Source organism: Salmo salar, chromosome ssa03 (genome assembly GCF_905237065.1).
Source record: "Salmo salar chromosome ssa03, Ssal_v3.1, whole genome shotgun sequence".
NCBI lineage: Eukaryota > Metazoa > Chordata > Actinopteri > Salmoniformes > Salmonidae > Salmo > Salmo salar.
Genome location: NC_059444.1, coordinates 88,139,397 through 88,156,106, shown reverse-complemented (window position 1 = coordinate 88,156,106; position 16,710 = coordinate 88,139,397). Strand labels below are relative to the sequence as shown.

General features: G+C 42.9%; 1 protein-coding gene across 1 annotated transcript in view; it reads right to left on the bottom strand.

Moving 5' to 3' along the window:
- The window catches only part of LOC106606387 (protein HID1), a 106,592-nt gene that overhangs the window by 22,237 nt on the left and 67,645 nt on the right, over positions 1–16,710 (bottom strand). The window contains exons 10-12 of the mRNA XM_045715702.1: positions 12,708–12,798; positions 2,941–3,092; positions 2,344–2,422 (exon numbers count right to left, since the gene is read on the bottom strand). Of these exons, the coding sequence (XP_045571658.1) occupies positions 2,344–2,422; positions 2,941–3,092; positions 12,708–12,798 (322 nt within the window). The remainder of the gene's footprint in view (positions 1–2,343; positions 2,423–2,940; positions 3,093–12,707; positions 12,799–16,710) is intronic.

The window sequence follows — 16,710 nt, the reverse complement described above, 5'->3', positions numbered from 1 at the left end:
ACTTTAACTATACATTCATGTACATACTACCTCAATTGGCTCGACCAACCAGTGCTCCCGCACATTGGCTAACCGGGCTATCTGCATTGTGTCCCACCACCCGCCAACCCCTCTTTTACGCTGCTGCTGCTCTCTGTTTATCATATATGCATAGTCACTTTAACCATATCTACATGTACATACTACCTCAATCAGCCTGACTAACCGATGTCTGTATATAGCCTTGCTACTCTTATTTTCAAATGTATTTTTACTGTTGTTTTATTTCTTTACTTACCTACACACACACACACACACACACACACACACCCTTTTTTTTTCGCACTATTGGTTAGAGCCTGTAAGTAAGCATTTCACTGTAAGGTCTACACCTGTTGTATTCGGCGCACATGACAAATAAACTTTGATTTGAGACACTGTGGAGGAGAGGGAGGAGGAATCATTTGTAGAGATACTGTAAATTTTGACCACAGACTGAGCCTAATCCTAGCTAGACTAAAAAGCAAGTAACATCTCAATATGCATGTACAGCATCTAAGAATGACTTAACCTGTTGGGGCTAGGGGGCAGTATTTGCTCGGCCGGATAAAAAACGTACCCGATTTAATCTGGTTACTTCTCCTGCCCAGTAACAAGAATATGCATATAATTATTGGCATGGATAGAAAACACCCTAAAGTTTCTAAAACTGTTTGAATGGTGTCTGTGAGTATAACAGAACTCATTTGGCAGGCCAAAACCTGAGAAGATTCCTTACAGGAAGTGGCCTGTCTGACCATTTCTTGCCCTCCTTGATCATCTCTAACAAATACAGGGGATTTCTGGCATGACGTGACACTTCCTACAGCTCCCATGGGCTCTCAGAAGGCGGGAAAAAGCTGAACGATGTAATTCCATCCCAAGGCTGAAACACATTAGCGCGTTTGGCAAGTGCTCTATCAGAGGGCCATTAGACTGAGGCTCGTGCATGAGGGGATAGCATGCTTTTACTTTCACTCTCTTTGTAATAAAAAACGATTTCCCGGTCGGAATATTATCGCTTTTTTACGAGAAAAATGGCATAAAAATTGATTTTAAACAGCGGTTGACATGCTTCGAAGTACGGTAATGGAATATTTAGAATTTTTTTGTCACGAAATGCGCCGTGCTCGTAACCCTTCTTTACCCTTTCGGATAGTGTCTTGAACGCACGAACAAAACGCCGCTATTTGGATATAACAATGGATTATTTGGGACCAAACCAACATTTGTTATTGAAGTAGAAGTCCTGGGAGTGCATTCTGACGAAGAACAGCAAAGGTAATAACATTTTTCTTATAGTAAATCTGACTTTGGTGAGTGCTAAACTTGCTGGGTGTCTAAATAGCTAGCCCTGTGATGCCGGGCTATCTACTTAGAATATTGCAAAATGTGCTTTCACCGAAAAGCTATTTTAAAATCGGACATATCGAGTGCATAGAGGAGTTCTGTATCTATAATTCTTAAAATAATTGTTATGTTTTTTGTGAACGTTTATCGTGAGTAATTTAGTAAATTCACCGGCAGTGTTCGGTCGGAATGCTAGTCACATTCTAGTCACATGCTAATGTAAAAAGCTGGTTTTTGATATAAATATGAACTTGATTGAACAAAACATGCATGTATTGTATAACATAATGTCCTAGGGTTGTCATCTGATGAAGATCATCAAAGGTTAGTGCTGCATTTAGCTGCGGTTTGGGTTTATGTGACATTATATGCTAGCTTGAAAAATGGGTGTCTGATTATTTCTGGCTGGGTACTCTGCTGACATAATCTAATGTTTTGCTTTCGTTGTAAAGCCTTTTTGAAATTGGACAGTGTGGTTAGATTAACGAGAGGTATTTGAATATCGCGCCAGGGGATTACACTGGCTGTTGAGTAGGTGGGACGCAAGCGTCCCACCTAGCCCATAGAGGTTAATGAGTACATCTGTTTAGGTGTTAAAGGTGATCTCAGGGACTGTCCCAAAGTAATGTAATATTGAACTGTTCAATACCTCAGAACTTTCTGTGAGGCTGAGGTTACAACAAGGAGTGTAGATGTTTCCTGTGGATCGGATTGCCTCATGATGACGTGTTGCTGTGCCGATTGTAGCCTACTGTATGTTTTAAATGTTGTAACGCTGTAATGACTACTGCTGTAATGTACCGCTGTAACACTGTAACGCTGTAATGACTACTGCTGCCTTCTTGGCCAGGTCTCTTTTCTAAAATAGACTATGTATCTCAATGGGACTTTCCTGGTTAAATGAAGGTTGAATAAATAAATAAAGAACCATGTGCATATTTGACCAGCAGATGGAGCCAGTGCAGAGCTACTCGCCATTCACTACGATGGTGAGCAGGCAGTCAAAGAGAGGCTGTAGACGCTGGTGGCCGCTGGTGATGATCTTGTGGAACACCTGGAGATCACACAGAGGTACAGACATAGAGATAGAATTACTAGAAGGGACAAGGGAAATTTGACTGGAACACTTATGGGTACACTCAATCGCCGTCAAGCCACCCATCAGAGAACATTTATTGACTTGAATGTCTGTTGTAGCAATTATATTTCTATAGGACCTGGATTCAAATAGTATTTGTTTCCATTCAAATGCTTTATCTGCGCTTCATTGATCTTGCTTGACGCAATGGAACCAATGGGAGAGTCCCAATAGAGATAACCCTGCCCATTTGGCACTCCATGCTCAATTAAAAATATTTGAATGAAATACTATTTGAATCTAAGTGTAATAAAGACACCAAGCTATAACTGGAGAGCCTTTTTAATTAACACATAGAGGCAGATCACAGAAAATGTAATATTGCCTGCAGAATTAATCCATTTGCTACAGTCACACTGTATTCAACAGAGATATATTGTATTCATTCTATATTTATGCTGTAGCCTACTGTAACTTGTATGGCAGAGTCTTACTACTATGAGTAGGTCGGCGTGGGTCCCTGTAAACACTGGGATGTCCATAGGTACGTGGACAGAGTAGGGCTTGTTGAGACGCACGCCAAAGTTCCTCTCTCCACTCAGCAGCAGCAGGATGAAGACACCGATGTGCATGAGACCCACACGGGCTGTAGCAGAAACACGTGCGCACACACACACACACGAGCGAGAGACAATCACTAAAACCATTACCAAGGCATACGTAAATAAAGCAGACATTCACAGCCGTTTTCAGATATATAGTATATTCCAGCCCCTACAGACAGATATATAGTATATTCCAGTCCCTACAGACAGATAGTAAATTCCAGTCCCTACAGACAGATAGTATATTCCAGCCCCTACAGACAGATATATAGTATATTCCAGCCCCTACAGACAGATATATAGTATATTCCAGCCCCTACAGACAGATATATAGTATATTCCAGCCCCTACAGACAGATACATAGTATATTCCAGCCCCTACAGACAGATATATAGTATATTCCAGCCGCTACAGACAGATACATAGTATATTCAGCCCCTACAGACAGATATATAGTATATTCCAGCCCCTACAGACAGATACATAGTATATTCCAGCCCCTACAGACAGATATATAGTATATTCCAGTCCCTACAGACAGATATATAGTATATTCCAGCCCCTACAGACAGATATATAGTATATTCCAGTCCCTAAAGACAGATATATAGTATATTCCAGCCCCTACAGACAGATATATAGTATATTCCAGCCCCTACAGACAGATATATAGTATATTCCAGCCCCTACAGACAGATACATAGTATATTCCAGTCCCTACAGACAGATACATAGTATATTCCAGCCCCTACAGACAGATATATAGTATATTCCAGCCCCTACAGACAGATATATAGTATATTCCAGCCCCTACAGACAGATACATAGTATATTCCAGTCCCTACAGACAGATATATAGTATATTCCAGCCCCTACAGACAGATATATAGTTTATTCCAGTCCCTACAGACAGATATATAGTATATTCCAGTCCCTACAGACAGATATATAGTATATTCCAGTCCCTACAGACAGATACATAGTATATTCCAGCCCCTACAGACAGATATATAGTATATTCCATTCCCTACAGACAGATACATAGTATATTCCAGCCCCTACAGACAGATACATAGTATATTCCAGCCCCTACAGACAGATATATAGTTTATTCCAGTCCCTACAGACAGATATATAGTATATTCCAGTCCCTACAGACAGATACATAGTATATTCCAGCCCCTACAGACAGATACATAGTATATTCCAGTCCCTACAGACAGATATATAGTATATTCCAGCCCCTACAGACAGATATATAGTATATTCCAGCCCCTACAGACAGATAGTATATTCCAGCCCCTACAGACAGATATATAGTATATTCCAGTCCCTACAGACAGATATATAGTATATTCCAGCCCCTACAGACAGATATATAGTATATTCCAGCCCCTACAGACAGATATATAGTATATTCCAGCCCCTACAGACAGATATATAGTATATTCCAGCCCCTACAGACAGATATATAGTATATTCCAGTCCCTACAGACAGATACATAGTATATTCCAGCCCCTACAGACAGATATATAGTATATTCCAGCCCCTACAGACAGATATATAGTATATTCCAGCCCCTACAGACAGATATATAGTATATTCCAGCCCCTACAGACAGATACATAGTATATTCCAGCCCCTACAGACATATATTTAGTATATTCCAGTCCCTACAGACAGATATATAGTATATTCCAGTCCCTACAGACAGATATATAGTATATTCCAGCCCCTACAGACAGATATATAGTATATTCCAGTCCCTACAGACAGATATATAGCATATTCCAGCCCCTACAGACAGATATATAGTATATTCCAGTCCCTACAGACAGATATATAGTATATTCCAGTCCCTACAGACAGATACATAGTGTATTCCAGCCCCTACAGACAGATATGTAGTTTATTCCAGTCCCTACAGACAGATATATAGTATATTCCAGTCCCTACAGACAGATATATAGTATATTCCAGTCCCTACAGAAAGATATATAGTATATTCCAGCCCCTACAGATATATAGTATATTCCAGTCCCTACAGACAGATAGTATATTCCAGTCCCTACAGACAGATATATAGTATATTCCAGCCCCTACAGACAGATATATAGTATATTCCAGCACCTACAGACAGATATATAGTATATTCCAGCCCCTACAGACAGATATATAGTATATTCCAGCCCCTAAAGACAGATATATAGTATATTCCAGCCCCTAAAGACAGATATATAGTATATTCCAGCCCCTACAGACAGATATATAGTATATTCCAGCCCCTACAGACAGATATATAGTATATTCCAGCCCCTACAGACAGATATATAGTATATTCCAGCCCCTACAGACAGATATATAGTATATTCCAGCCCCTACAGACAGATATATAGTATATTCCAGCCCCTACAGACAGATATATAGTATATTCCAGCCCCTACAGACAGATATATAGTTTATTCCAGTCCCTACAGACAGATATATAGTATATTCCAGCTCCTACAGACAGATATATAGTATATTCCAGCCCCTACAGACAGATATATAGTATATTCCAGTCCCTACAGACAGATATATAGTATATTCCAGCCCCTACAGACAGATATATAGTTTATTCCAGTCCCTACAGACAGATATATAGTATATTCCAGCCCCTACAGACAGATATATAGTATATTCCAGCCCCTACAGACAGATATATAGTATATTCCAGCCCCTACAGACAGATACATAGTATATTCCAGCCCCTACAGACAGATATATAGTATATTCCATTCCCTACAGACAGATACATAGTATATTCCAGCCCCTACAGACAGATACATAGTATATTCCAGCCCCTACAGACAGATATATAGTTTATTCCAGTCCCTACAGACAGATCTATAGTATATTCCAGTCCCTACAGACAGATACATAGTATATTCCAGCCCCTACAGACAGATATATAGTATATTCCAGCCCCTACAGACAGATATATAGTATATTCCAGCCCCTACAGACAGATACATAGTATATTCCAGCCCCTACAGACAGATATATAGTTTATTCCAGTCCCTACAGACAGATCTATAGTATATTCCAGTCCCTACAGACAGATACATAGTATATTCCAGCCCCTACAGACAGATATATAGTATATTCCAGCCCCTACAGACAGATATATAGTATATTCCAGCCCCTACAGACAGATACATAGTATATTCCAGCCCCTACAGACAGATACATAGTATATTCCAGCCCCTACAGACAGATATATAGTATATTCCAGCCGCTACAGACAGATACATAGTATATTCAGCCCCTACAGACAGATATATAGTATATTCCAGCCCCTACAGACAGATACATAGTATATTCCAGCCCCTACAGACAGATACATAGTATATTCCAGCCCCTACAGACAGATATATAGTATATTCCAGCCCCTACAGACAGATATATAGTATATTCCAGTCCCTACAGACAGATACATAGTTTATTCCAGCCCCTACAGACAGATATATAGTATATTCCAGCCCCTACAGACAGATATATAGTATATTCCAGCCCCTACAGACAGATATATAGTATATTCCAGCCCCTACAGACAGATATATAGTATATTCCAGTCCCTACAGACAGATATATAGTATATTCCAGTCCCTACAGACAGATATATAGTATTATCCAGCCCCTACAGACAGATACATAGTATATTCCAGCCCCTACAGACAGATATATAGTATATTCCAGCCCCTACAGACAGATATATAGTATATTCCAGCCCCTACAGACAGATACATAGTATATTCCAGTCCCTACAGACAGATATATAGTATATTCCAGCCCCTACAGACAGATATATAGTATATTCCAGTCCCTACAGACAGATATATAGTATATTCCAGCCCCTACAGACAGATATATAGTATATTCCAGCCCCTACAGACAGATACATAGTATATTCCAGCCCCTACAGACAGATATATAGTATATTCCATTCCCTACAGACAGATACATAGTATATTCCAGCCCCTACAGACAGATACATAGTATATTCCAGCCCCTACAGACAGATATATAGTTTATTCCAGTCCCTACAGACAGATATATAGTATATTCCAGTCCCTACAGACAGATACATAGTATATTCCAGCCCCTACAGACAGATACATAGTATATTCCAGTCCCTACAGACAGATATATAGCATATTCCAGCCCCTACAGACAGATATATAGTATATTCCAGCCCCTACAGACAGATATTGTATATTCCAGCCCCTACAGACAGATATATAGTATATTCCAGCCCCTACAGACAGATATATAGTATATTCCAGCCCCTACAGACAGATATATAGTATATTCCAGCCCCTACAGACAGATATATAGTATATTCCAGCCCCTACAGACAGATATATAGTATATTCCAGCCCCTACAGACAGATATATAGTATATTCCAGTCCCTACAGACAGATACATAGTATATTCCAGCCCCTACAGACAGATATATAGTATATTCCAGCCCCTACAGACAGATATATAGTATATTCCAGCCCCTACAGACAGATATATAGTATATTCCAGCCCCTACAGACAGATACATAGTATATTCCAGCCCCTACAGACATATATATAGTATATTCCAGCCCCTACAGACAGATATATAGTATATTCCAGCCCCTACAGACAGATATATAGTATATTCCAGCCCCTACAGACAGATATATAGTATATTCCAGCCCCTACAGACAGATATATAGCATATTCCAGCCCCTACAGACAGATATATAGTATATTCCAGTCCCTACAGACAGATATATAGTATATTCCAGCCCCTACAGACAGATACATAGTGTATTCCAGCCCCTACAGACAGATATGTAGTTTATTCCAGCCCCTACAGACAGATATATAGTATATTCCAGTCCCTACAGACAGATATATAGTATATTCCAGCCCCTACAGACAGATATATAGTATATTCCAGCCCCTACAGACAATATATAGTATATTCCAGTCCCTACAGACAGATATGTATATTCCAGTCCCTACAGACAGATACATAGTATATTCCAGCCCCTACAGACAGATATATAGTATATTCCAGCCCCTACAGACAGATACATAGTATATTCCAGCCCCTACAGACAGATATATAGTATATTCCAGCCCCTACAGACAGATATATAGTATATTCCAGCCACCAACAGACAGATATATAGTATATTCCAGCCCCTAAAGACAGATACATAGTATATTCCAGCCCCTACAGACAGATACATAGTATATTCCAGCCCCTACAGACAGATATATAGTATATTCCAGCCCCTACAGACAGATATATAGTATATTCCAGCCCCTACAGACAGATATATAGTATATTCCAGCCCCTACAGACAGATATATAGTATATTCCAGCCCCTACAGACAGATATATAGTTTATTCCAGTCCCTACAGACAGATATATAGTATATTCCAGCTCCTACAGACAGATATATAGTATATTCCAGCCCCTACAGACAGATACATAGTATATTCCAGCCCCTACAGACAGATATATAGTATATTCCAGCCCCTACAGACAGATATATAGTTTATTCCAGTCCCTACAGACAGATATATAGTATATTCCAGCCCCTACAGACAGATATATAGTATATTCCAGCCCCTACAGACAGATATATAGTATATTCCAGCCCCTACAGACAGATACATAGTATATTCCAGCCCCTACAGACAGATACATAGTATATTCCAGCCCCTACAGACAGATATATAGCATATTCCAGCCCCTACAGACAGATATATAGTTTATTCCAGTCCCTACAGACAGATACATAGTATATTCCAGCCCCTACAGACAGATACATAGTATATTCCAGCCCCTACAGACAGATACATAGTTTATTCCAGCCCCTACAGACAGATATGTAGTTTATTCCAGTCCCTACAGACAGATACATAGTATATTCCAGCCCCTACAGACAGATACATAGTATATTCCAGTCCCTACAGACAGATATATAGTATATTCCAGCCCCTACAGAATATATAGTATATTCCAGCCCCTACAGACAGATAGTATATTCCAGTCCCTACAGACAGATATATAGTATATTCCAGCCCCTACAGACAGATATATAGTATATTCCATCCCCTACAGACAGATACATAGTATATTCCAGCCCCTACAGACAGATACATAGTATATTCCAGCCCCTACAGACAGATATATAGTATATTCCAGCCCCTACAGACAGATATATAGTATATTCCAGTCCCTACAGACAGATACATAGTATATTCCAGTCCCTACAGACAGATACATAGTATATTCCAGTCCCTACAGACAGATATATAGTATATTCCAGCCCCTACAGACAGATATATAGTTTATTCCAGCCCCTACAGACAGATATAGTATATTCCAGTCCCTACAGACAGATATATAGTATATTCCAGCCCCTACAGACAGATACATAGTATATTCCAGCCCCTACAGACAGATATTAGTATATTCCAGTCCCTACAGACAGATATATAGTATATTCCAGTCCCTACAGACAGATACATAGTATATTCCAGCCCCTACAGACAGATACATAGTATATTCCAGCCCCTACAGACAGATACATAGTATATTCCAGCCCCTACAGACAGATATATAGTATATTCCATTCCCTACAGACAGATACATAGTATATTCCAGCCCCTACAGACAGATACATAGTATATTCCAGCCCCTACAGACAGATATATAGTTTATTCCAGTCCCTACAGACAGATATATAGTATATTCCAGTCCCTACAGACAGATACATAGTATATTCCAGCCCCTACAGACAGATACATAGTATATTCCAGTCCCTACAGACAGATATATAGTATATTCCAGCCCCTACAGACAGATATATAGTATATTCCAGCCCCTACAGACAGATAGTATATTCCAGTCCCTACAGACAGATATATAGTATATTCCAGCCCCTACAGACAGATATATAGTATATTCCAGCCCCTACAGACAGATAGTATATTCCAGTCCCTACAGACAGATATATAGTATATTCCAGCCCCTACAGACAGATATATAGTATATTCCAATCCCTACAGACAGATATATAGTATATTCCAGTCCCTACAGACAGATATATAGTATATTCCAGCCCCTACAGACAGATATATAGTATATTCCAGCCCCTACAGACAGATATATAGTATATTCCAGCCCCTACTGTAACGCTCTGGCCATAGAGAGGGTTTTTTTGTTCTCTATTTTGGTTAGGCCAGGGTGTTACATGGGTGGGCGTTCTATGTTTATTTTTCTATGTTGGTTTGTTTCTTTGGTTTGGCCGTGTGTGGCTCTCAATCATGAATAGCTGTAGATCGTTGTTGCTGATTGAGAGTCATACATAGGCAGCCTGTTTTTCCTTTGGGGTTTGTGGGTGATTGTATTCTGTCTAGGTTTGTGTTAATCCTGACAGAACTGTTGGCTGTCGTTTCTTTTCGTGTTTTGTTAGTAGTGTTTATGTTCATTAAAATCCTTAATGATGAACACATCCTCCGCTGCACCTTGGTCTCCTACTTCCACCGACGACGGTCGTTACAGAATCACCCACCAACAACAGACCAAGCAGCGGAGGAAGGAGCAGCACCAGGAGAGGAGCTATCTGGAATCGTGGACATGGGAGGAAATACTGGACTGGGCAGGACCATGGGCTCAAGCTGGGGAGTATCGCCGCCCGCAGTGGGAGATTTAGGCAGCGAGAGCGGAAAGGCGCTGGTATGAGGCAAGGGAGCGCAACAGGCACGAGAGGCAGCCCCCCCCCAAAAAATGGGGGGGGCACACGGAGAGTGTGGCAGAGCCAGGTTGGAGACCTGAGCCAACTCCCCGTGCTTACCGGAAGCAGCGCGGTACTGGTCAGGCACCGTGTTATGCTAGGAAGCGCACGGTGTCTCCAGTGCGCACTCATAGCCCGGTGCGCTATAGGCCAGCCCCCCGCAAGTGCCATGGGAGTGTGGGCATCGAGCCAGGACGGATTGTGCCAGCTCAGCGCGTCTGGTCTCCGGTGCGCTGTTTCGGTCTAGGCTATCCTGCGCCGGCGCTGCGCACTGTGTCTCCGGGGCGCTGGGAGGGTTCAGTTCGCCCTATGCCTGCGCTCCGCCCGTGCTAGGCAAGAGTGGGCATTCAGCCTGGAGTATGGGTGGTAAGCCTACGCACCAGAACTCCAGTGCTCCCACACAACCCGGTTTATCCTGTGCCTCCTCCTCGGACCAGTTCGCCAGTGGGTCTCTCCAGCCTGGTCTATCCTGTGCCTCCTCCCAGGACCAGGCCTCCAGGGGGTCTCTCCAGCCTGGTCTATCTTGTGCCTCCTCCCAGGACCAGGCCTCCAGGGGGTCTCTCCAGCCTGGTCTATCTTGTGCCTCCTCCCAGGACCAGGCCTCCTGTGGGTCTCCCCAGCCTGGTGAGTCCTGTGCCTGCGCCCAGAGCCAGGCCTCCTGCATGTCTCCCCAGCCTGGTGAATCTTGGGCCAGAGCCGCCAGAGCCGCCCGCCAGTCTGGAGCCGCCAGAGCCGCCGCCTGTCCGGAGCCGCCAGAGCCGCCCGCCTGCCAGGGTCGCCCGCCAGCCGAGCGCAGCCAGGGTCGCCCGCCAGCCGGGCGCAGCCAGGGTCGCCCGCCAGCCGGGCGCAGCCAGGGTCGCCCGCCAGCCGGGCGCAGCCAGGGTCGCCCGCCAGCCGGGTGCAGCCAGGGTCGCCCGCCAGTCCTCCGGCGCAGCCAGGGACGCCACCTAAGTGGGCCAAGCCGAGGGTGGAGCGGCGTCCACATCCCGCACCAGAGCCGCCGCCGTAGGAGGGCCCACCCGGACCCTCCCCTTTAGAGTCAGGTTTTGCGGCCGGAGTCCGCACCTTTGGGGGGGGTACTGTAACGCCCTGGCCATAGAGAGGGTTTTTTGTTCTCTATTTTGGTTAGGCCAGGGTGTTACATGGGTGGGCGTTCTATGTTTATTTTTCTATGTTGGTTTGTTTCTTTGGTTTGGCCGTGTATGGCTCTCAATCAGGAACAGCTGTAGATCGTTGTTGCTGATTGAGAGTCATACATAGGCAGCATGTTTTTCCTTTGGGGTTTGTGGGTGATTTTATTCTGTCTAGGTTTGTGTTAATCCTGACAGAACTGTTGGCTGTCGTTTCTTTTCGTGTTTTGTTAGTAGTGTTTATGCTCATTAAAATCCTTAATGATGAACACATCCTCCGCTGCACCTTGGTCTCCTACTTCCACCGACGACGGTCGTTACACCTACAGACAGATATATAGTATATTCCAGTCCCTACAGACAGATATATAGTATATTCCAGTCCCTACAGACAGATATATAGTATATTCCAGCCCCTACAGACAGATATATAGTATATTCCAGTCCCTACAGACAGATATATTGTATATTCCAGTCCCTACAGACAGATATATAGTGTATTCCAGTCCCTACAAACTATACTCACACCCTGCCATCATTCATAGGATAGGTCTATCTGTGTGTGTGTGTGTGTGTGTGTGTGTGTGTGTGTGTGTGTGTGTGTGTGTGTGTGTGTGTGTGTGTGTGTGTGTGTGTGTGTGTGTGTGTGTGTGTGTGTGTGTGTGTGTGTGTGTGTCTACAGACTGTACTCACACTGGTCGGCCCGGGCGTCATTAAGGTAGAAGAGGATGGGTACCAAGATGTCCAGAACATCACTGCTCTTCAATACAAAGAACAGGAACTTCTGTGATGGGCAGAGAGACGGTGGTCTGGGTTATTAGAATGTGATGCGTGTTTGTTTCTCTGTTGAGGGTCGGCTATTCTTCTATTCTATCTCTGTTGAGGGTTGGCTATTCTTCTATTCTATCTCTGTTGAGGGTTGGCTATTCTTCTATTCTATCTCTGTTGAGGTACGGCTATTCTTCTATTCTTTCTCTGTTGAGGGTAGGCTATTGCTCTATTCTATCTCTGTTGAGGGTCGGCTATTCTTCTATTCTATCTCTGTTGAGGGTCGACTATTCTTCTATTCTATCTCTGTTGAGGGTAGGCTATTCTTCTATTCTATCTCTGTTGAGGGTAGGCTATTCTTCTATTCTATCTCTGTTGAGGGTTGGCTATTCTTCTATTCTATCTCTGTTGAGGGTCGGCTATTCTTCTATTCTATCTCTGTTGAGGGTCGGCTATTCTTCTATTCTATCTCTGTTGAGGGTCGGCTATTCTATCTCTGTTGAGGGCGGGCTATTCCTCTATTCTATCTCTGTTGAGGGTCGGCTATTCTTCTATTCTATCTCTGTTGAGGGTAGGCTATTCCTCTATTCTATCTCTGTTGAGGGTAGGCTATTCTTCTATTCTATCTCTGTTGAGGGTCGGCTATTCTTCTATTCTATCTCTGTTGAGGGCGGGCTATTCCTCTATTCTATCTCTGTTGAGGGCGGGCTATTCCTCTATTCTATCTCTGTTGAGGGCGGGCTATTCCTCTATTCTATCTCTGTTGAGGGTCGGCTATTCTTCTATTCTATCTCTGTTGAGGGCGGGCTATTCCTCTATTCTATCTCTGTTGAGGGTCGGCTATTCTTCTATTCTATCTCTGTTGAGGGCGGGCTATTCCTCTATTCTATCTCTGTTGAGGGCGGGCTATTCCTCTATTCTATCTCTGTTGAGGGTCAGCTATTCTTCTATTCTATCTCTGTTGAGGGCAGGCTATTCCTCTAGTCTATTTTCACTCTTTCATTGATTCTCAATTAAGATTTTGATCATCTAGGCTACTAAATGTAACGTTACTGTCAATATGGTATATTATGTATGTATCTGTCTTCTACCTGTTCACTGATGATGTCAATATGGTATATTATGTATGTACAGTTGAAGTCGGAAGTTTACATACACCTTAGCCAAATACATTTAAACTCAGTTTTTCACAATCCCTGACATTTAATCCTAGTAGAAATTCCCTGTCTTAGGTCAGTTAGGATCACCACTTTATTTTAAGAATGTGAAATGTCAGAATAATGGTAGAGAGAATTATTTAGTTCAGCTTTTATTTCTTTCATCACATTCCCAGTGGGTCAGAAGTTTACATACACTCAATTACATACACTCAATTCAACTTTTTCACCCCGGAGGTTTTATCTGGACATGGTTCGTCAGGACTTCAAACAGCCGAAGCTAAGTAACATTAACATGATGCCTTCTAATTGCAGTCGTTGTACTTATAATATACAGGAGAACGATCGCCTTACGGCAAGGATAGCTGTGCTGCAAGCCCAGCTTCAGACGCGATCGTTAGGCAAGGGTAATTTCAGTGTAGGAAAGGATGAAACAGCGTCTGTGCCACCAGTAAGTACAGATAGTAACGTTAGTATAAACCCCCTCGCACGGTCCCCGCAGCCGGACAACTTTCTCATGGCTTCTGGAGGGAAACGCTGTAGGAATGCTCAACCGGTGTCGCTTATTCAGCCGACAGAAACTTTCAACCGGTTCTCCCCATTAAGCGAGTCGGAGTCGGAGGCCGAGACTTCTCTGGTCTCTACTCCTCCCGCTGTGGGGTCTGAGACGCCGACGGCTCCCACCATTAGCTCTGACAAATTGAAAACCCTAGTCATTGGCGACTCCATTACCCGCAGTATTAGACTTAAAACTAATCATCCAGCGATCATACACTGTTTACCAGGGGGCAGGGCTACCGACGTTAAGGCTAATCTAAAGACGGTGCTGGCTAAAGCTAAAACTGGCGAGTGTAGAGAGTATAGAGATATTGTTATCCACGTCGGCACCAACGATGTTAGGATGAAACAGTCAGAGGTCACCAAGCGCAACATAGCTTCAGCGTGTAAATCAGCTAGAAAGATGTGTCGGCATCGATTAATTGTCTCTGGCCCCCTCCCAGTTAGGGGGAGTGATGAGCTCTACAGCAGAGTCTCACAACTCAATTGCTGGTTGAAAACTGTTTTCTGCCCCTCCCAAAAGATAGAATTTGTAGATAATTGGCCCTCTTTCTGGGACTCACCCACAAACAGGACCAAGCCTGGCCTGTTGAGGAGTGACGGACTCCATCCTAGCTGGAGGGGTGCTCTCATCTTATCTACGAACATAGACAGGGCTCTAACTCCTCTAGCTCCACAATGAAATAGGGTGCAGGCCAGGCAGCAGGCTGTTAGCCAGCCTGCCAGCTTAGTGGAGTCTGCCACTAGCACAGTCAGCGTAGTCAGCTCAGCTTTCCCCATTGAGACCGTGTCTGTGCCTCGATCTCGGTTGGGCAAAATTAAAAATGGCGGTGTTCGCTTTAGCAATCTCACTAGTATAAAGACCTCCTCCATTCCTGCCATTATTGAAAGAGATTGTGATACCTCACATCTCAAAATTGGGTTACTTAATGTTAGATCCCTCACTTCCAAGGCAGTTATAGTCAATGAACTAATCACTGATAATAATCTTGATGTGATTGGCCTGACTGAAACATGGCTTAAGCCTGATGAATTTACTGTGTTAAATGAGGCCTCACCCCTGGTTACACTAGTGACCATACCCCCGTGCATCCGGCAAAGGCGGAGGTGTTGCTAACATTTACGATAGCAAATTTCAATTTACAAAAAAAAAACAATGACGTTTTCGTCTTTTGAGCTTCTAGTCATGAAATCTATGCAGCCTACTCACTCACTTTTTATAGCTACTGTTTACAGGCCTCCTGGGCCATATGCAGTGTTCCTCACTGAGTTCCCTGAATTCCTATCGGATCTTGTAGTCATAGCAGATAATATTCTAATTTTTGGTGACTTTAACATTCACATGGAAAAGTCCACAGACCCACTCCAAAAGGCTTTCGGAGCCATCATCGACTCCGTGGGTTTTGTCCAACATGTCTCTGGACCTACTCAGTGCCACAGTCATACTCTGGACCTAGTTTTGTCCCATGGAATAAATGTTGTGGATCTAAATGTTTTTCCTCATAATCCTGGACTATCGGACCACCATTTTATTACGTTTGCAATTGCAACAAATAATCTGCTCAGACCCCAACCAAGGAGCATTAAAAGTCGTGCTATAAATTCTCAGACAACCCAAAGATTCCTTGATGCCCTTCCAGACTGCCTCTGCCTACCCAAGGACGTCAGAGGACAAAAATCAGTTAACCACCTAACCGAGGAACTCAATTTAACCTTGCGCAATACCCTAGATGCAGTTGCACCCCTAAAAACTAAAAACATCTGTCATAAGAAACTAGCTCCCTGGTATACAGAAAATACACGAGCTCTGAAGCAAGCTTCCAGAAAATTGGAACGGAAATGGCGCCACACCAAACTGGAAGTTTTCCGACTAGCTTGGAAAGACAGTACCGTGCAGTATCGAAGAGCCCTTACTGCTGCTCGATCATCCTATTTTTCCAACTTAATTGAGGAAAATAAGAACAATCCGAAATTTCTTTTTGATACTGTCGCAAAGCTAACTAAAAAGCAGCCTTCGCAAATGGAGGATGGCTTTCACTTCAGCAGTAATAAATTTATGAACTTCTTTGAGGAAAAGATCATGATCATTAGAAAGCAAATTACAGACTCCTCTTTAAATCTGGGTATTCCTCCAAAGCTCCATTGTCCTGAGTCTGCACAACTCTGCCAGGACCTAGGATCAAGGGAGATACTAAAGTGTTTTAGTACTATAT